Genomic DNA, 22,884 nt, shown 5'->3' with positions numbered 1-22,884 from the left:
CTTTTAACTTGAAGCAAGTGAGCTGACCCTTGCTTAATCTAAGTTCTGGACTGTCCAGGAGGGGGCATCAGACAACCAGAATAGAATCACCTGGAAAAATCAGCTTTAATCAAATAATACCTACTATTCACTGAGCACCTGCTGTGTGGCATACTCTTTACAAATATGATCTCATTGGATTAACTGTAGGCATTAAGTATTATCATCCCGATGTTATAAATGAGCCAACTGATTTTCAGGAAAGTTTAGTAACTTTCCCAACATTTCTCACCTTAGTAATTGATGAGCTGAGATTTGACTGAATATGAAGCCTGTGGTCTTTCTTGCACGCCACCAAGTTTTGCTCTTACAGGGTGGCAAGAAATCTTAAAGCAGCATTAGAACTTCCTTCTTTCTTTAGCAGCTCTGAACAGTATGAAAATATTAATAAGAATGACCGAATAGAATATGTCCTGGACTTGGAGGACATTGAAGAAACTGGAAATCAAATTCATGGACCTCAAGGACTTGCAATATAAATTAGAATACAAAACACTAACAAGCAGCATATCTGAAGGCAGTTACAAAAGGATACTGCCTCAATAAACTCAGCATTTTCTCTTCTGGACTGGTTTAGGATGTTTGTTATAGTTAAACACTGGCTTAACTTTTAAGAAACTTGAACCTGACCAATTTCTCTAAGTCACTATGCTTACAATTCAAATACACAGCCAGGGGACGGTTAGCAGTACTTTCTCAAATTCTTGTCTGACACTTATTCAAGTGCAGATTCCAGAGCTGCTCTCCACATTTACTGACATCCAGGCCTCCTGCCTGTCATGCTGCCTTTTTAAGCAGCTCTTCACTAAAAAGCAAGAAGCAGCAAGTAAGATAGTTATTTCCTCATTGCTGGATCCCACTTTTTGCCCTTAGAAAACAGCATCTCCCCGTTAAGTTCTCTTTTACTGAGAGTCCTAAACATTATGAAATCAGATGTTGTTTATTTAAAGCCAGTAAAATGTATATTGTTTGGCACATAGTGGCAGTAATAATAACTAAGACTCCCATAGCAATTATCATGGGCCAGGTACGATTCTAAGTCCTTTACCTAGATATTATCACATTGAATCCTCACAGAAGTTTCATCTTGTTGATACTATTATCGTCAAACCCATTACACAGATGACGAAACAGAGAGGTCCAAGGTCAAGGTCAAGCAGCTTGAAATGGATAATAGCCAAAATCGGAACCCACAGGCAATCTGGCTTCACAGTCTAAGCTCTTGAACACTACAATTCTTTTTCTTAAAAAATGATTTAAAGCAAAAGAGTAGAAATCAAACCCACATGTCCATTAATAGGGGACTGGGTAAAGAATTACATATTCCCCAAACAATGAAATACAGAGGTGAAAAAGTATGAAGAAGCTACCACCTAAGTAAAAGTCAGATGCAGAATGTGTATACTGTGCTGCCTTTATGTGTAGAATAAATCTTTTTCAAATTCATTTTTGAAAGATCTTATGTACTGGGAATTTAGCCTTTGGTCGTTACAATTTTCTTTCCAGTTTATCATTTGATTTTTGATATGGTTATAGTATAATTTGCCATGAAAACTTATTTTTACTTTATGTACTTGAGTTAATCTTTCCCTTTACAGCTTTTGGATTTTGAGTCATCACAAGAAAGACCTTCCTCACTTCAAGGATACAAAGAAATTCTCCCAATATTTTCTTGGTGCTTTTAAGGTTTGTTTTTTGGTTTTTTTTTTTTGCGGTACGAGGGCCTCTCACTGTTGTGGCCTCTCCCGTTGCGGAGCACAGGCTCCGGACGCGCAGGCTCAGCGGCCATGGCTCACGGGCCCAGCCGCTCCACGGCATGTGGGATCTTCCCCGACCAGGGCATGAACCTGCGTCCCCTGCATTGGCAGGCGGACTCTCAACCACTGCGCCACCAGGGAAGCCCTAAGCTTTCTTTTTAAATATGGGACTTTTAACGTATTTTAAGTTTATCATGATATACAGGTGAGCTATGAACAAGCTATTTTCACAACACCCATTATTTTTAAAAATTTATTTACTTATTTGTGGCTGCGTAGGATCTTCACTGCTGCGAGCGGGCTTTCTCTAGTTCTGGTGAACAGGGGCTACTCTTCGTTGTGGTGTGCAGGCTTCACATTGCGGTGGCTTCTCTTGTTGCGGAGCACGGGCTCTAGGCACGTGGGCTTCAGTAGTTGTGGCTCGCGGGCTCTAGAGTGCAGGCTCAGTAGTTGTGGCGCACGGGCTTAGTTGCTCTGCGGCATGTGGGATCTTCCCAGATCAGGGCTCGAACCCATGTTCCCTGCATTGGCAGGCAGATTCTTAACCACTGCACCACCAGGGAAGTCCCACAACACCCATTATTAAATTGCCTTCTTTGCCCCACTGGTGTGAGATGCCCTGTTTATCATAAGTTGAATTCTCTTATGTATTTTTTATTATTTGTGGATTTATTCTGTTCTTTAGGGGACAGTGTTTTTGATTTACAGGGCAGCCAGAAGCCATTGCCTTTGTACTCAAATATTATTATTTCAGTCCTGGAGATAAATTTATGGCCTATTTAATGTACCATATTACTGCCAGCATCCCTCATGGTCCTGGGGAAGTTACAGAACTAACAAACAGTGGGTTTATAGTGATGGCTTCAGAAGCAAACAGATCTAGGGAAACACTGGCCCTGTTGATAAAGATATTGTGCCATTCCCCCGATGAGATTTTCTAATTCATATCATTCTGTCCACTCAACTCTACAGGTACCTTTGGACAATAGCAGCCACGAGGATTGGGATTAGATTCACATTGTCTGTGGCCCAGAAGAAAAAGAACCACGTCCATCCATTCGCATGTCCTTGGCATTGTGTGAAAGCGCAGGATCAAACTCAAACATTTCCAATTTCCAGACTCTTAATTTGGTGTGTGTGTCTCTGCTGTTGGCTTCCAGGATCTGCCCATATTCCTCCAAAACCACAACAAAATGGCAGCTTGACTCAAGAATATGGTGAGAATGCCACAGGGCCTACTTTACCTAAAATCACTTTTCATATCACAAAGCTCCTGCATGGGCCACTCTGTGACCCAAAGTCCCTTTAATCCCCTAGAAAGCCTGTTTGAATGGCATACACTTTCTGACAGTTTTTGAACTTTACAGACTCCATATCATACCCCAAGTCTAAAGTTACCCACGAATAGTGGGACAAGGCAGTGGGAGAGCTGGGTCACAAGACCTGCATGTGATGGAGCCAATGTTCTTGGTTCAACCCCTGCCCTTTGTTAAGCTCCAATAACCCTGAATGAATGTGTGTGCCCTCTTTAGGCCTGAACAGCTGGGAGGAAGGGGGTCAGTCACAAATTTAGGAGGTGTAAAATGCTGTGGGAAGAAAAACAAACCAAGATGGCAAAAACAGGTGCCAAAGGGCATTTGTTCACAATTCCATCACAATTTCATTTCTTTGTATATGATAAGCAGCTAAGCTGCATTAAGGAAAATTTCATGCTTCTTTGACCCTTTGATGTCCTGAAGAGAGAAAGAAATAACACCTGTTGCTGAAAGATTTTACAAGAGAGTAGTAGGCTTTGTTCACCAGCAATCTCAAGTGCTTGACTATTCAGCACTGTGTATGAACTTAAAGATGTGTCTTTTAGATGTGTCTCTTCAAGTACTAGCTGAACAGTATAACTGTCCCTTTGTTATAATATTCCAATAGTCTGAGGATTATTTATTCTTAAGCCTGAACTTTTTATTAGAGAGACTTTAGAAAGTTTCAAGCTTACATCACAAGAGCACTGACTGGTCTGTCGTGGTCCAAAGCATCTCTCACAGGCCCCTGATGATTCATGAATTGTAAGTAGGAGACCCAAAGCACAACACTTCTAGAGAACAGCCACACAGCTGTATTCCCAAAGAGCTTTGCCAGCACAGCCCGCAAGTAAACACTGGGTTGCAATATAGCCACTAGTGATTGGCTCTCTGGCTCCATTCACCCTTGCTGGGGGAGCTGCACATGCTTCAGTTTTCCCTCAAATTGATCTAGGAGGCATCTCATGTGTCCCTTGGCCTGGTCTTCCTGGCTACCCTCCAGCACTCAGCCTTTTCTTCCTTGCCCACTCAGCTGCTAATTAATGTCTGTAGAAGGTACCACCATGGCTGCAGAGGCCCTCATGGTCACATCTGTGTCCAGATTGCAAACCAATGAGCTCCACACCGAGAGGTTGCCTCTTGGTGCTGACAGCCAAGCTCCTGACATTTCACGCCCTCAGGATGATGGCTTGATTAATTTTTGACCTGTTCTTTCATTATAGCCTTTACGTTCAGACTCAAAGTGGAAATAGGACTTGAGGGTCATCTAAATGAAAGATAGACATCCTACTTTTCCCTTGAACCCTTTACCCTTAGAAGAGGTTCTAAGAACTTTCTTCCATCTCAGAAGGCTTCTCAGTCCTTCATGCCAAGGGAGCCCTGGCCAGCCTGTTCCCAGTCCTTTACGTAAGTCTGAGTCCCAGGACAAACTTATGTAGGCCTTCTGCTTTGAGATTAAAAGCAACACCGACACAAAACAACTTTGGAAATGTTATTTCTTCTTGAAACTGGCATTCTGAATATATAATCCTACGGGTGCAGAACAACAGTTTTATTTCCTTTCAAATCATTGGAGCGGAGCAAGAATCGGTAATTCAAAGGAAATGGTCTGCAACCATGACTGTCACTTCACAGAAATAGGCCCACTAATTGATATGCAGCATTAATGATGTGTTACATTTCCCGTGCACAGCCCAGGTTCCTGGAAGATATTCTCTTCAAATATCAGATATTCACTTGGCCTCCCAGATCCATGAACCAGTCAACCTCATATGCTCAGACCTCGTGGGCCATGGGTTTTCTTGTCCTGGCCATTTGTCCCCACTGTGATTCATGATCCAGTCCTGTTTTCAAGCTTAACTTTCCACCCAGTGGCATTCACCTCACTACTCAGAAGCAAGATGGAATAGTGATTAAGAGCAACTTGGAATTCTTGGTTTAACCAAGTCTTAAATGTATGACCTTGCACAGAGTACGTGCCTTGTCCCTGTAACTGAGTCTCTGCAGCTATACAGAATGGGGATAATAATAATAACAATAATAATACTTACCTCATGGAGATTTTTCAAGGATTACACAAGGCAAAATATGTAAAGCACTTCAAATGTCAAGCACTCACTAAATGTTAGTTAGGATTATTCTTCTTCTTCAGGAAAACGTAAGCCATAGCTATCGATAAAGAGCAGTCTTGTGAATCAACTCTGAAGGGCCACTCTGAAGTACACAGTAAGAGGATGTAATGTAAAAATAGCTAGTTATTTTTTTAATAGTTTGTGAACTGCTTCATGGTAAACTTATTTCCATGACAACTCAACAGAAATAAATGACTCCATAAGTTAAAGGCTGTATCATTGTACCCTTCACGCACCAGCATGACAGGGTGGCTCTAAGTACCAGCTGCAGATGGAATGAAGAACAGAATCATTCATTTCTTTACTATTTATTATTTCATGCTGTTCTATCCACATAAGAAATCCCCCCAAGTAATCTGTAAGCTCAGCAATAATTCAAGAAACAGAAATGGCTCTGCAAAAGAATGTGTGGACATCATCTAGAAAACCTAGTTCCTAACAGGTGAAAAGTCTCGAAAGGAAAACAAATGATTCAGGCTAATAGGAAAATAACTCCTAAAGGAATGCACACAGGAAGAGCCAGGGCCCAGAGCTCTGCTGGGCCTTGCGTCCATCAGGGCTGTGCTTGCCAGTGGTTCACAGGTGCCCGAGAAGTGCTTTGATCTTTAAAGCGCCCAGTGCAACAAAGTGGTCCTGCTGAAGTGAGGGGAATTCATCTCAGTGCCATTTCTGAGCTATGCTGTCAGTTACATGAGTCCCAGATAATTGTCTGTGACTCCAAGGTTTTGCAGAGATTTGGAAAGTCCCGTCTTTGAGATGCCCTTTCTGATCAATGGGCAATGGGCAATGGGCAATGTTATTTGACTAAGCTTCTAATCCAGCCTCCCTCTTCACTTGGGACACATTCTCTTCCAGGAGGTTCTTAAGGACTCTCCTTAAGTCAATTACACATGCCTGAAAGCATCTGATTCGAGAACGAGCGCAGCTGGGGCTCAAGCTGGCCCCAGCCCCAGAACGATTTTGTCAGTGACCAGCGTTACAGAGTCAGTGGGTTATAGAACTATTACTGAGAATCTTATCCCAACGTCCTTTCTCTCTGTTTTCCCTCACTGCATACTGCCTCACTCTGTGAAATATCACAAGGCAAGTACAAGTAGGAACAGTAGGCAGGAAGGAACAAGGTCTCACTACAGTTAATAAAGGAGTATCTTTCCCCTCAATTACCCTTCAGCAGAGGGGATTAATTAGTGAATTCCTTAAAAGCTGTTTTCTATGTACTGACTTCAGCCAAGCATAGCTTTGGTGGGATGTATGATGCTATTGTAACAGGAACCCAGACCTGGTGTCTAATCTTCGGTATATTACTAACTACATGATTGTATGTATCACTTAAACCATCCTCTGCCTCCTCAGAGGTAACTCTATCCTAATTCTACCTCATATAAATTCTAGGTAAAATGTAAGTAACTGTCTCCTATGAAGATATGGACACCCAGAGGATGGATGAGCTTCCCTACAATATTTCTGGGATTTAGGACAGGAGTATGAAAATTATCTTATTTCCCTCTCCCAAAAAATGATTTTGCTTTTCCTACTTTGCCCTCCCTGGTAACCTGTATTGGACAGGAGTTTGCCATGCTTGGGATGCTGGCTGGCCATGCCTATGACATCTATCAGAAATCTCCTTGCCTCTGATGCCTGCTGAGACAATCAGCTATAGGTATTCATGCTCTATACTACAAAGCCCTGCAAAGATGACTGGACAAAGAACGGCTCCTGACCCAAGGCTAACTTCTGAGGTGGGCTGTCCTGAAATCTCCACCCAACAGGAATGCCCTCGACTGGATGCTGACTGGATGAATCAATCAAATCCTCTCTCCTGGACTGAACACAGAGACCAAGGAATGGAAACAAATCCCAGAAATGTGTTATGCACATAGACACATGCACGTCCACATACAAATCTAGACACATCATAGCCAAACTGCTGTAAAGCAAAGATAAAGAAAATAATCCTGAAGGCAGTTAGCATTTTTTAAAAGGATGCAATGTATGTAAAGAAACAACAAAAAGAATTACATCAGACTTCTCATCCCAAAACATGCAAGACCGACAACAGTGACATTTTAAAAAATTATTAATAGACTTTATTTTTGTTAGTAGTTTTAGATTTACAGAAGTGAGAGACAGTACGTAGAGTTCCATATACCCAGCCCCTCCCTAGGCTTACCCTCCAACTCTGCACACAGTTTTCCCTATTATTAACATCTTACATTAGTGTTGTACATTTGTTACAATTGTTTATTATAATATAATAATTAATGTAGTTAAAATAATTATGTAATGTACAATTATAACAATGTAAACGATGGACTACATTAACTATAGTTCATGGTTTACACTAAGGTTTACTCTTTTTTTTTTTTTTTTTTGTGGTACGCGGGCCTCTCGCTGTTGTGGCCTCTCCCGTTACAGAGCACAGGCTCTGGACACGCAGGCTCAGCGGCCATGGCTCACGGGCCCAGCCGCTCCGCGGCACGTGGGATCTTCCCGGACCGGGGCACGAACCTGTGTGCCCTGCATCGGCAGGCAGACTCTCAACCATTGCGCCACCAGGGAAGCCCTAAGGTTTACTCTTAATTGTTGTTCTGTGGGTTCTGACACATGCCTAATGACATGTATCACCATTTGATTTATAAAAAATAGTTTCCCTACCCTAAAATCCCCTCTACTTCACCTATTTATCCCTCTTTTGCCTCCTCCCAAACTCCTGGCAACCACTGATCTTTCAACAGTCACAGAGTAGCATATTTAAAATACTGGGTGAAAAAAAGCATAGTCAACCCAGAATTCTATGCACAGTGAAAATATTGTTCAAAAATTAAGGTGAAATAAAGACTTTTGTAGACAACTCAATGACAGTAGATGTGTACCACAGCAATGTTAATTAAAAATTTTCAGGCAGGAGTATTATGACCAAATGGAAACTTGGCTTTGCACAAAGAAATGAAAAGTACCATAAATGGTAAAAGTGAACATAAATATACTTTTTCTTCTTTTTAATTACTTTAAGAGATATTTGACTAACATAAAATAATTAACAGTTTACTGTAGGGCTTATAATATAGCTAAAAACAAAATGTACAACAACAGTGAAGGCAGGAGGAATTCAAAATATACTGTTGTATAATTTTTACACCACACATAAAGCAGTTTAATATTATTTTAAGGCAGCTACAGCTATGATAAGTTACAGTTATCCATTTTAAACCTTAGAGAAACCATTAATATTTTTAAGAGATAAAGCTAAAAGCCACAATAGAATATAAAATGGATTCATAAAAAATAATGCAAAAGAAGAGGAAAGAGGGAATAAAGAACAAACGTGAAAAAATAAAAACAACCAGCAAGATGATAAATTCAACCATTTAATAATTAAAGCAAATAAAAATGGTTTAAATACTCAAATTAAAAGGCAAAGATAAAAATACATAAAAAACCAACAATAACAACAAAAACAGTCAACTATGTCTTATCAACAAGAAACTTTCTAACACAGGGGTCAACAAGGATTAAGGATTTAGCTCATAGGCTAAATCTAGCCTGAAGTATTTTTTAAAGGCCTTTATTAATATTAGACAAAGTAGACATCAGAACAAAAGACATTAGCAGGGATAAAGAGGAACATTAAGCAATGATAAATGGGTCAATTCATTGTGTAGACATAAAAATCTTAAATATGTATGAACAAAGCCTCAAAAACATGAAGCAAAACCTGAGAGAACCAAAAGGAAACATAGAATCACAACTGCAATCGGCGACTTCAATACCAACACTCCTCTTTCAGTAACTGAAAGATAAAGCAGGAAAAAAGAGGTAAAGATATAGGCCTGAACACTACAACCAAACAACTTGACCTAACCAACAATCACTGAACACTCCACCCAATTACAACAGAATATACATTCTTTTCAAGTGCACACGAAAGATTCACCAAGATCATATTCTGGGCCACAAAACAAACCTCAACAAAGTTAAAAGAATGGCAAGTATATAAAGTATGTTCTCTAACCAAAACACAAATAAACTAGAAATTAATAGCAGATATATGGAAAAATCCCAAAATGTTTAGAAATTAAACACACTTCTAAATAACCCATGGGTCAAAGAAGGAGTCAAACAGAAATGAAATATCTTTTTAATTGCATGGAAAAGAATAAAAAACAAATCCAAATTTATGGGATGTAACTAAATCATACTTAGAGGGAAATTTATAGTATTAAATGAACATATTATGAAACGAAGTTTTCAAATTAATAATCTAAGCTTAAACCTTAAAGAACTAGAAAAAGAACAGCAAATTCAACCTAAATCAAGCAGAAGAACAGAAATAGTAAAGGGCAGAAATAAAACTAAAAGCAGAAAGGCAATGAAACCAAAAGTAGTTCTTTGCAAAGATTAATAAAATTAATTAAACTCTCTAGCCAATCTGATGAAAGAAAGAGAGAGGAGGTAGAGCAGGAAGAGGATGGAGAGAAGGAAAAGATACATATTATCAATATTATAAATAAAAAAGAGATCCCACAGATCTTACAATACATTAAAAGATCAGAGGGGAATACTATGAGAAACTTTATGCCAATGAACTTGTTATCATAAGTCTGTGGTTCCCAACCAAGAGCAGACACTTGGCAAAAATATGTGAAGACACAAGTGGGGGACTTGCTCCTGGCATCTAGTGAGTAGAGGCCTGGGATGCTGCTAAACATCCCATCATGCACAGGACACCCTCCCACGACAAAGAATCATCCTGCCCAAACATCACTTTGGTTGAGAAACCCTGACTTAAATGAAATGGACAAATTCCTTGAAAGATATCAACCACCAAAGTTTTCTCAAAAGGAAACAAATAACCTGAATAATTCTTCTATGAAAGACACTGAATTCTTAGTTTAATATTTTCCACCAAAAAAAAAAAAAAATCCCACAAAACTCTAGGCCCTTCTGGCCTCACAGGTGAACTCTAACAATTAGGAAGAAATAATACCAATTTTATATACATTCTTTCAGAATATAGAAAAAGAGAGAATACCTCCCAACTCATTTTATGAAACAATTACCCAGTTACCAAAACCAGACATTACAAGAAGACTAATGACTAACACCCTTCATGATCACAGGCATAAAAACAAATGTAATAATAGTGGTTCAAATCCAACAATTTATAAAAAGGATAATAAATTATGAGCAATTGGGATTAATCTCAGGAAGACAAGGAGTATTCAACATTGGAAAATCATCAATGCAATTCACCATATCAACAGACTAAAGAAGAATAACCACATGATCACTGAAAATGAGGCAGACAAAGCATTTGAAACCCTTCAACATCCATTTGTGATCAAAACTGTTAGCAAATAGGAATAAAAGGAATCTCCTGAGTCTGGTTAAGGGTATTTACAAAAAGCCTACAGCTCACGCCAAACTTAATGGTGAGAGAACAAGGAAGGGATATCCACTCTCATCATTCCTATTCAGTGTTATACTGGAATTCTTAGTGAAGTAAAGCAGAAGTGAGGGGGTGAGGGAGGGAGATGGGGAAAGGGGGCATACACATTGGAAATGAAGATTTAAAATGGCCTTCATTTTCTCCCTTTCCCCAAAATCTCAAAGAATCTTTAAGCAAGTTTAGCAAGGTCACAGAATATAAGGTCGATATAAAACACTGTATTTCTCTATACTAGTAATGAACAATGGGAAGTTAAATTATTGTACCATTTGCAATAACATAAAAAACGAAACACTGTTAAATCTAAAAAATGTAAAAAACTTGTTCTATGAAACTAGAAAACACTTATAAGTCATACCAATTCATGGACTGAAAGATTCAATATTAAGATGTCAATTCCTACCAAATTGAGCTAGTGATTAAATACAATCCCTATCAAAACCCTAAGAGGGTTTTTTGGTTTTGTTCGTTTTGTTTTACAGACAAGCTGATTCTAAAATTTGTACAGAGAAGCAAAGCAGTCCGAACAACTAAAACTATTTTGAAAACTAAAACCAAGTTTAAGGACTCATACAACTTAATTTCAAGACTTACTATAAAGCTATTCAGTATTGACATAAAACAGATATATATAGCTCCTTGGAACAGAAATCGAGAAATAGAACCACACATGTATGGTCAATTTATATTCAACAAAGGTGCCAAGGTAATTCAATGGAGGACAGGATGGTCTCTGCAACAATGATGAAGGAATAATTGGTCACTGATACGCAAAAAAACTTCAATTCATACCTCACACCATATATAAAACTTAATTTGAGATGTACCAAAGACCTAAATGTAAAACCTAAAACTATAAAACTTCTGAAAGAAAACACAAGAGAACATCTTTGTGGTATTGAATTAAGCAAGGAAAGCTTTCTTAGACAAGACAGAAGAAACAAAAAGGAAAATCTGATAAACTGCACTGCAACAAAATTTTAAAATCATGTTAGCTGAAAGACACTGTTAAGGAAATTAAAAGATAAGGCACAGACTGGGAGAAAACCTTTGCAAAACACACATCTGTTAAAGGACACGTTTCCAGAATATAAAAGAATTCTTAGGACTTATTAATAAGAAACCAAACAACCCTATTAAAAAGAAATGAGCAGAAGATTTGAACACACAATTCACCAAAGAGATAGGATGGCAAATAAGCATATGAAAAGATGCACCAAATATTAGTCATCAGGAAAATACATATTTAAGTCACAAAAAGAGACAACCATACACATATTAGAATGACCACACTTAAAAAATAAATAAATAAAAGCCTTATAATACCAAATGCTGACAAAAATACAGAGAAACTGAAACTCTTATAAACTGCTAATGGAAGCGCAAAATGCTACAACTACTTTAGAAAATAGTTTGGCAGTTTCTAATAAAATTAAATATATACTTATCAAATAGCCTAGCAATCCCTCTCCTGGGAATTTACCCAAGAGAATGAAAGCATACGTCTACACGTAGACTTGTACCGAGTGCTTATTCTGACACCAGCTGGTGTACTGCAGTACAATTTTGGTGCTAACCACTAGCAGTTAACATCACGTTCCACAGGTTTAAAGGCATAGTCTCCAACCCGACTGCCCTTACTCCTGATGCCAGCCATACTTGGGGGTGCCCAGGCCACTGGTACTTTTGATTAATTGGCTACAAATCCAGGGGTTACCACAATTCCCTCAGGTTTGATAATTCACTAGAACAGTTCACAGAGTTCAGAAAAGCAACAAATTATGATTACAGCTTTACTATAAAGGATAAAAATTAGGACCAGTCAAGTGAGAAGACAGAAAGAGTGAGGTCTGGGAGGTCCCACAATATGGAGCTTCCACGCTCTCTTCCCTTCCCATGGAATCAGGGTGGGTGGTCACACTTACTGGCACAGCAATGTGCTCTCCAACCAGGATGCTCTACTGAACTTTGATGTCCAGAGTTCTTATTGAGGTCATCACAGAGAGATATGATTGAAATCACTGGCCATTGACTGAATTCAATCTCCAGTCCTCCTCCTCTCCCCAGAGGTCAGCTGGCTCAAAGCCCCAAACCTCTAATCACATGGTTGATCTTTCTGGTGACAAACCCCATCCTAAGTCAACTCATCTCCTTAGCATAAACTCAAATGATTGAAGGAGCTCATGAATAGCAAAGACAATCCTAATGCTCACAAAACTCCATGGACTTAGAGTATACCTCCCAGGAACCCAATTCTTTATTATACAACAATGCTTATAGCAGCTTTATTCATAATTACCAAAAATCTTAAAATAACTAAATGTCCTTTAACTGGTGAGTGGATACAATAATTATAGTATGTCCATATTATGGAATAGTATTAACAAGAAAAAGGATGAGTTATTGATACATGTTAACAACATACATGAACTTCAAAAGCAATATGACAGGTTTTTTTTACATAGGCATTGTAAATGCAATAACTATCTACATGGCATTGTCTTATGATCTGTAGCATCAGAGGAACATATCCTTTTTCTATAATAATTACATTTAGTTCAGGGTTTTGCAACCTCAGTGCTATTGACAATTTGGACCAGATAATTCTTTGCTGTGGGGTGCCATATATAGGATTTTTAGCAGCATATCCCTGGCCCTACTCATTAAGATGCTAACAGTAATTTCTCCAGCCCTGACAGTCAAAAATGTCCAGATATTCCCAAATGGTCCATGAGGGGTAACTCACCCCCAGTTTAAAACTGCTACTTCAGTCAAACACAGTTTTTACAGTTTTCATAATCTTAAATATTTTGTGGAGACAAACATAAATTACATCAATGTAGGAAGCTGATAGCATTCAAATTATGCTTTCCATTGGAAAACTCATCCAAATTTTGTATAAGTTAGAAACTTTAGAATAATGTTACTTTTCACACCAGAGCAAAAACATAGTCATTTTAAACCAAAATTATTAAAACTAATTTGTCCAAGTATTCCCCTTGTTTAGTAATATTATCTCATATTTTTCTACATTTACATACCTAATTATTAAAACAAGGACTACCATTTTTCTTATTTCTTCTTGTTATACACATACAACATATGTATACTTTTGTTTCTTATGTTGTATCCTAGGCAATCAAGGCCATTAATTTAAAGAACGGCTAACTTTTTTTACTCACCTCCTTCAACAAGTATTTGAGTTTCATTAAAGTGCTAGCAAACTTGCCCATTGGACTTCTTTGCTTTCTCTCTGAAAATTATTTTGTTCTTTCATTTTCAATTTATTTAAGTCTGGATTAGTTTATTTATGCAATCAAAGCAAGAGCTCCATTAACTTTAAGAGACTTTATAATTAACTTGTTATCTATGGAGATAGGCAAAGGCATGTAAGTCTATCAACAAATACATTTAGAAAATACTTCATACTCATGTGATAAAAGAATTTCATCCAACTTTGAGCAAGCTGAGAGGACTCTACAGGAGGTGACTGATGGATTTCTTGTTACTTCAGTATATATGCGTGTGTATTTTGTTTTGTTTGTTTTTAACACAGAGCTCTCTTTCATATTTTTACCTGGCTCATCATGGAGTTTTGTTTTTAAAGAAATAAGAAAGAAAACTCAGGCTACTCAGCACCCTTCAGGTTGCACAGAAAGTCATGAAGCTCGTAACAAACCAGAAGTAATCTTTTCCATTCAACCTGCAGTCCCATTCCACCATACATACAGACCCATTTATAAAACTGTTATAAAAACCAAGAAAAATGCTTAATTTCAACCACTCTTACTCTAAAACCACATAAAACTAATTTCAGTTTTCCTTAAATTTTTGTATGAACTCTCTATTTGATGGTTAATCTGTATATCTGAATTAGATATCCTCAGTAGTGCATATAAATGATCAATTGTGCTCACTCAATTCCCAGAACTTGAGACAACAGAGTGGATGAATGCCACCGGTGTATATAGTATTACAATTATATAGAGACCATTTGTAAAAGGCTAATTACTTCTCTTCTACAAAGACAGAAAAGGTTCCCCCCACACTTACACACACACACACACACACACACACAAGTAGCAGGCTTACTTTTACAACTTTATCCGTGAATCAAAAATAAAGAAAAAAACTCACCGATTTGTTGTGGCAGCTTTGGAAGGAGGGAGGTCAGAAACACAAAGGATTGCAAGGAGCCACCATCTTTCAAGCAGGCACAAAAACTTTTTTTCTTTAATGTCTTTTTTAGCTTTCTGTGCTGTGCAAATAAGACAAACAACATGGAGGATTCTACCTGTGGCAGAAGACACACAATTACTGGTGTAGCCTGCAATGTGAACTTCTTAATCCCAAGGCGAGACCTGCTATTGGCCAGACTAAACCTATGTCTGAAATGCCAGTACGTTTTCTTAAGAATCCTCAAGATGTGCAAACAAAAAAAGCAAATGGCTGCTTGAGAGAGAATCAGAAGGTCAGACCACAAAAAAATCAGCTTCCCAACATCGCTTCCACCAATAGAGAAATAAAAAATCTGTGCACTAATCAAAATCAGAACCAGATTGACCTAGACTCAGAAAAAGAACCAGAGGGAAGAAAAGTAGGAAACAGTCAGCAAGGGTGAAAGCTCTAATTGTTGAATGAGGTTCATCCCCGGAGGCAAACTCAGTTCACCTGGGCATCCCAGGGGAACTTTCACTTGTCAAAGGAAAACGTAGATACAAGAGCACTTTAGGAAAGGCTTTTACTTATAAAGAAGACTGCAAAAGAATTTTCAGGCTCTAGAAAGACTCACTAATAAAAAGGACAAGAGTTGAAAGTAAAATATCCCAGAAGTATCAACGTTACTGAGTTAATAGCCTGGTCATGGGAGTAAAACAGCAATTTTCTCATGTAATCATCACATCTTTCAACATCAAGAAAAACCCTGCTTTTCTTGTTTATCTCAGTTGCAAAGTCCCTCTCTTCCCTTCCCCTTCTTCCCAACTATGGGATGCCTACTTAAATCAAGACAAGTTAAAATATTTGGTTTTGCTGCCTCTAGCTCTAGCCTTCTCCTCCTCTTAAAGCAGGGCTAGGCATCCCATTTACATTCTCCCTGTGACCACCTAAAGGGGTGGGATAGGGAGGGTGGGAGGGAGGGAGATGCAAGAGGGAAGAGATATGGGAACATATGTATAACTGATTCACTTTGTTATAAAGCAGAAACTAACACACCATTGTAAAGAATTATACTTCAATAAAGATGTTAAAAAAAAACACAAATAATTCTGTAACAGAAAAAAAAAAAACAAAACTAGCCGCAGATTCGTCAGGTGTTAGCTTGTAGAGAAAAAACAATACCCAGAACTTAAGTCTTCAGTTCCTACTTTATTTTGTAAGTGAGAGCACAGATCAGTGGTTCTCAGTTGGCAGCAATTTTGCCCCCAGACATAATTTGGCAACGTCTGGAGACATTTCTGGTTGTCATAGCTGGGGGTGGGGGAAGTGCTACTGGCATTATGTAGTAGGTAGAGCCCAAGAATGCTACTGAACATCTTTAATGCACAGTACAGCTCCCACAACGAAGAATTATATGCAGCCCAAAATATCAATAACGCCAGTTGAGAAACCGTGGCACAGACTCGAGTAAGATCACCTGTGTTGACATTTCAGCCTAATCACTTACCAGCTCTAAAACTTTGGTATGCTTGAGTTTTCCCATCTATAAACTGAAGAAGGTAATAGTATCTACACCTCAAACAGTTGATTAGTAAGTGCTGTATAACTGTTGCTACGGGAATCTTTATTGGAAATACACAAATATGTTCCTCCGGCTTCTTGGATTGCAACATACATTCATAACATTATCACTATCTTTTCCCCTTTCATCTGCATCTGAATTGTCATGTTTCCACTTCCAGGTGTGGAGGCTTCTACACAAGGATAAATCTTAAAGATCTTCAGTGCAACTCATTGCTTTCTGTTAGCCATTTCTTTGAATCAAGGGGTTTAGTTGTGTAGAAAAGAGTTAACATAGAAGGTATGACTGCTGTCCTTTGAAAGGCCTGCTTATAAGGTTGGCCTTTGTTCTCAGCTATCTGAGAACTTAGATTTTAGGAGTACTCCTACCATTCCCCAAACTGATAGAAGTGGATCAGTATGTGTAAACCGTTTGTACAAAATATATGGTTTATGTGGAACACATGCTTTCCTTCCAGGAGTCCAGAATTTTGGTGTTAAGCAGAGGGTGCCTACATGACCTGCCCCCAATAAAAACTGTAGGCAGGGCTTCCCTGGTGGTGCAGTGGTTGAGAGTCTGCCTGCCGATTCAGGGGACACGGGTTCATGCCCCGGTCCGGGAAGATCCCACATGCCGCGGAGCGGCTGGGCCCGTGAGCCATGGCCGCTGAGCCTGCGTGTCCGGAGCCTGTGCTCCGCAATGGGAGAGGCCACAACAGTGAGAGGCCCGCATACAGCAAAAAAAAAAAAAAAAAACTGTAGGCAGTCTTGAATTAGCTTCCTTGATTGGCCATGTTTCACACGTGCTGTCACAACTCATTGCTGGGGGGAATTAAGTGTATCCTGCAAGACTGCATTGGGAGAGGAACTTCGGAATCTCGTGCCTGGTTTCCCTCAAACTTCACCCCATGCACCCTTTCCCTTTCATCTTGTTCTATATCCTTTTGCTGTAAGAAGTCTTTGCTGTATGACTGAAGGCCGAATCCTGAGAGGCCTCCTGGTGAATCACCAGGGGGGTGGTCTTGCAGTTTTCCAACAATTAGACCTATTGTTTTATTCCACTCAATTATATGTAAAAGTTCATGTTTGCCAACTTAAAATGTCACATTTCATACAATTCTCATACACTGTGCATTGGGAAACAGACATTAAGTATAATTTCCATTCTATTAATTGTTTTTCTTGTGAAGTACTAGGTTCTTAGCTGCTGCCATTGCTCCTAGATCCAACACAGCATCTCCCTCTTATATATGGATTATGTCTGGCACATAGTTTAAAATCTGACCTATATTACATTTCTCTCTCCTCTTTGCATTTCCTAGTTACTACTATTTTGATCACCTCAGCAAGATAAGGATCTTTAAGAAGTAGCAAGTATTTTTCCTGCTTCTCAGGAGACATACTCTACTATCCCTCACTGAGTTCATTATTCTGGTATCCAGTGCCAAATTCAACTCCAATATCTCCTGTTAATTTTTCTAACTGTCCTTTTTCTTTCAAACACTGAACTTCGTATACGAATGACAAGCTAAAAAAACAGGAAAGAAAAAAACCCCAAAACACCATCTCCCAAATTCATGGGTTTTTCTATATAGAGTTTAACTAAAGATGCCTCACCTTTTTTTCTCCCCTACTAAGATTTTTTTTTTTTAACCACGTTCCTTGGGAACACTATCCTCAAGCTATTAATAGGTATTTATGACAAAAGATTCTGTAGTTAACTAAGTTTGGGAAGTCAGGAAAACAAAGTTAAACAGAGTTATTCATTATATAACTTTTCAGAACCTTTGATACAATCATTTGAATTGTGAAGGAACATTTTAGGGTTTTGAATAGCATGTAGATTTACATAAGTTACATAAAAGTATAAAATTATTCCTTCAGGAACATCTTAAAGGGACCACTATTTTACAGTATGCATTTTGAGAAACACTATGCCTGCCCCTGGTAGGGTAGGAGTAATCACACTGATGTCTGAGAAGTCTTTGGATACAGATCCAAGAAGCCTGCAAAGACTATCGCCAACTAGGCAGAGCTACATTTCTGAGTATTGAGTCTATTGCCTTTAGAAACGAAACCTCTAAAATAGCAGGCAGGCCAGGAATTTAAAATGAGATCAAACAAAAATTGTTAATGGATTACTTATAGATCTTCCTCTCTATGAGAAAATTATAATTTTGCATGTAGGGAAGTATGAAGTTTCTTTAACAAGTGGTAGTAAATTAGCTGCCCCATAAAAGGAAAAATTAAATTCAGTTAGCTGTAAGTCAGTTATCATTCAATAGTTCATCTATCAACCTGGAACTTGAATTGCTTGATTTCTAAAATGAAAGGAAAATACACACAGATAATAAAGATAAGACAAGCGAGCAAGCATTTTTTCAAGTAATAAAAATATATCACTACTAAATAAAATTCAACAAAAAGGTTTGTTAATACTTTATTAGTATTTTCTAATGGACAAAACATAACGCAAACCAAATAAAATTTTTAATCTTCTTTTTAGTTCAATAAAAATAACTGACATTCTGATTGTTGTTCCTTCTTTGTTAAAGAAGTATTGATAGAATAGTTAGGCACACAGTTGACACTTACTGTACAATGAATGATATGCACAAGTTATCTTTTAACACTTATAATCCTAAAATGTGCTCTTTATATTTTTCCCTTGTAATACAGGAGCCATGCTCCTATAAGCAAAATTTACTAATAACAAAAGAATTTTACAAGGAGTGACAAAAAGACTTTTAAAACAAGTCCTTAAATAAAAGGATGCAGCAACAACGGAATGTAAGTTGTTGGGTTAAGAAGACAGCTTAAACTAGATCTCAAAACATTAAAAATTCATTTATTTTACAATTACTCAAATACACATGCATTAAATGAAAATATTGCACAAATTAAAATTTTAGATTGTGAAATTTTATATTGTTCTTAATTTTTTTAAAAATTGGTACACTTTCCTGGTAGCACTTAACTGTTTGATTTTTTTCCAAACACCAAAGCACAAACTTAAAATGAAGGAAGTGAAATATTCAAGGTTTTAAATTTAAAAAGAAAAAAAATTAAGGCTAACCAAGTGCATCCATTAGTCAATGGCACAATTGTTTTCAGCAACTATCAGAAAACCCTAATCATAGGAAATGCCCATCTAACCGTTATATATAAATCATACAATCAATTTTTTAGGTGAATTACTATAAGTTAGTAGTGATGGTTTCTAAAGTCTGTTACCTGAAAAGTCAGAAAACCCAAACAAAGAATGATTAATTTAGAAGGTTCTTGCCTAAAGGCACCACTGACTTAAAAACACATTCAAAAATCAAATATCAGAAGACATAAAGCCTCTTCATGTATATATTCATATATGCAGTAAATGCATTAAATGTAATAACTTTATTAAACATAGTACACTGTACTTGACTTATGGGTTAAATATTTTACACACAGCTCGACCAAGTCATTCAAAAAGTATCTCTAATTTTAGCATGACCACGGCTCTCTCTGATGTAAAACATAGATGTGCAAGGAGAAGATGCATAACCATTTACACAGACTACCATTTGACATTTCTGCTTTTGAAATATAAACTCTTTTAAACAAAAATTATTTTAAAAACCCATTTACTCAAACAGTTTTTGGTATGATTGCAGTTCTCTTGCAGGGCTCCATGAAAATTCACAATCCTGCAAGACCTTTCTTTCCCTGGTTGATGGCCAGCGTTCCTCACATTATCTAGAAATGCTTTTTCACATGTACACACTAGGCTCTTACTCTTAGATTTATTTATGGCAAAAATATACTTGAAATGGGCAGGGGTATATCTGAAAATCATTGCACTTACGGCCATGCTGATGCTTCCTACAGACATGTTTCACATATCTTTTCTTCCAAAGCCTGGGGCATGAGGAGAGACCAGGGCAGGAAGACACATTGAGAAGAAGAAATATTATATCTTCCACCAGAGTCAATAAGGATCTTTTCTCATTTGGAAGTTTAAATGAAAGGGATTTCATTTATGTAATTCTGAAGACATGCAACACAGGCTGAAAATATGCATACTATAAGTATGCACAACAGCATTATTAATAAATATGATTATTATTATAAAGCTTTAAAGGAAGGCTTTATTCTATTCGGCTTCACTTTGTAAGTAGGATCTCAGTGACAAGACAATAACATCTTGTTCCAATCTTAAAGCTCCCAAACAACTGGGATACCAATACTCTGTCCCTTTATCTTAAGCACCCGGATGTTCTTTTAATACCAGCATCTTGGCTCAGTGGTCTGATAAATAGCTTCACTATTTTAAGGTTTTAGTGTTAAATATTTTTAAAACAAAAAACGCTGACACACCCAAACCCTTAGTCAGTGGAAGTATTTAAAACTATGCAGAAATCCTGCATACAAAACATATGAAGACTTCCAAGATTGACAAATGGAGAATGAGAAAACTATAGGAAATGCAGAGGCTCCAAAACTGGAAAAGGTATTTCGTTGTTGTTGGTATAAAATTATTTTAGGGACTTAAATGTATACACCGAGGGGTTTTGCCAACTTGCTTTATTTAGTAGAATTTTACATTATGCAAAATATAAATAAAGCCTATTTTAAAAAATATTATAGTTCTGTTTTATTTATTTTCATATATGTACACTATAATAGAGTTAAGAATTTGTATGTTTACATACGACTAATAAACTCATTTAATCCTTTGATTTGCTATTTTTGCAATCACCTAACGTATGTCTAGATCACACAGTTTAAAATCATCATATAGTAACTTTCAATAGAGTACTGTTTTTTAAATTTCCACATTTTTAGAAGTATTTGGCAGTTCTTTCAACAAATTATAGCCCCTATTACATAATCAGTAATCTCTTAAAGATAAAGAAAACTGTAATAATTTTGTAACTTAACTAAGAGCCATCATATGCTTCTTTTTACACACAGAATGCCAAAATAAAGCTTATGACTGAGTACCGTTAAGAGCAAAATAGAGCCCTTAAGGCACATAAGAATCAATTAAAATCTGTTTTCTACCAATGAATAACAGATCCAATGAAATTTTTGTTTTCACTGGTTTTATTTTATACTAGGTTTTTACTTTATGTCACAAAACTGTAATTTGGATATAATGTTACTTCATACTTTAAGGGCATTCTGTCACTTTCCCTAGACCTGAAACAGATGTTCCAAAGATCACTCACCTGGCTATCTACACTATATCAAAATTCTGAAAAAGACCTATAAAATCATTATGCAAAACAAATCCCTCCAAACAGCACATTGCACAGTTTCCCACTGTTAAACAAATCAGCCAATTTATCTGTGAACTCTTGTTTTGTGCTTTCCTTAGCTCTCATATCTACACTCTGGCACTTTGTCATTGCTGGAGAATGCTGATTAGTTTGAAACGGAAGAGACCAACGTCATTCTTGCTTGAGATGGGGGCAGTATCCTCTCAGTGTTGCAAAAATATGCACCAAATCATTTAAGACACAGAAATCTCTCTTGGTAGTGGCTGGATTATAGACAAGGATGAGAAGAACCACAGTCTTATGGATGTATTAATAATCTATTTTGAGACACTAAAAGACTGGTGCAGACACAACAGTATATGAGTTAAGCCCCAGAAGATCCGTCCATACCATCAGTCCTGGACAAAACGAACACCAGCTTCATAGATTGGAGTGTCACCTTTTCTGTAAAGAAGGCGCTTGAGTAGTATGAAGTTTCTGTTTATATTTCTGCATCTGCTTTGACCGTGAATGCAGTCTGTTGAAAAGTTCACGGAATTTATACTGTGGAAATAAGCTTTCCAAAAAGCCTTCCAAAAAGACATAAACCATCCTCCTATTTAACTGGTTGTGCTGAAACATTTCAAATACACGAAGAATACCTTTCCGTGTTGTCTCAGCCCCAATAATGTGCTTCAGTTCATCTAAATGAAGCGGGGGAGAGGGGAAATAAACACAATTCATTATTCAAAGGAAATCCAAGGCCTAAACTATGCTAAGTATGTAAAGTACAAAGCAGAGTAACTGATAAGTAGCAAGTATTCAGTTAATGACCTTAATATAAGTTTAATAACTGACTTAAAACTTATATACGTTTGCAAGCATGCATGCACTTACACAATAGATACTGTGAGACAAATACAGCACAGGAGAAAGCAGGAAACCCCAAATTAGAGTTGTAATCTTGTCCCTTAATACCTATATGATAACTTACCCACCCTGAGTTTGCATCCTCATCTGTAAAATGGGAATTTATAATAACCAATATTATTATAACTGTAAGAATTTATAAAGCCTTGATGAGATAATGTGAAAAGTGATCTGTAAACTCTAAAACACTATACACATACTTTTACTACATTTAATGCAGTCAGAAATACTATAAGAAAATGTGTGAAAGCTCATCTATGATTTCAAAAAACTTGCAACACAGAAACAGTGCCATTAAAATACTAAAAGCATAAAGACACTTAC

The 22,884-nt window shown here is 37.4% G+C and overlaps 1 protein-coding gene across 5 annotated transcripts in view; it reads right to left on the bottom strand.

The window, feature by feature from the left end:
• Window positions 1-18,817: 18,817 nt before the first annotated feature.
• The window catches only part of SNX13 (sorting nexin 13), a 138,038-nt gene continuing 133,971 nt past the window's right edge, over window positions 18,818-22,884 (bottom strand). For all 5 annotated transcript variants that reach the window (XM_073809649.1, XM_019928257.3, XM_019928267.3 and 2 more), the window contains one exon: window positions 18,818-22,334. In XM_073809649.1, coding sequence (XP_073665750.1) covers window positions 22,087-22,334 — 248 coding nt within the window. In that variant the 3' untranslated portion in view covers window positions 18,818-22,086. The remainder of the gene's footprint in view (window positions 22,335-22,884) is intronic.

Source organism: Tursiops truncatus, chromosome 9 (genome assembly GCF_011762595.2).
Source record: "Tursiops truncatus isolate mTurTru1 chromosome 9, mTurTru1.mat.Y, whole genome shotgun sequence".
NCBI lineage: Eukaryota > Metazoa > Chordata > Mammalia > Artiodactyla > Delphinidae > Tursiops > Tursiops truncatus.
The sequence above is the reverse complement of the archived record's forward strand: the minus strand, read 5'-3'. Positions and strand labels throughout refer to the sequence as shown.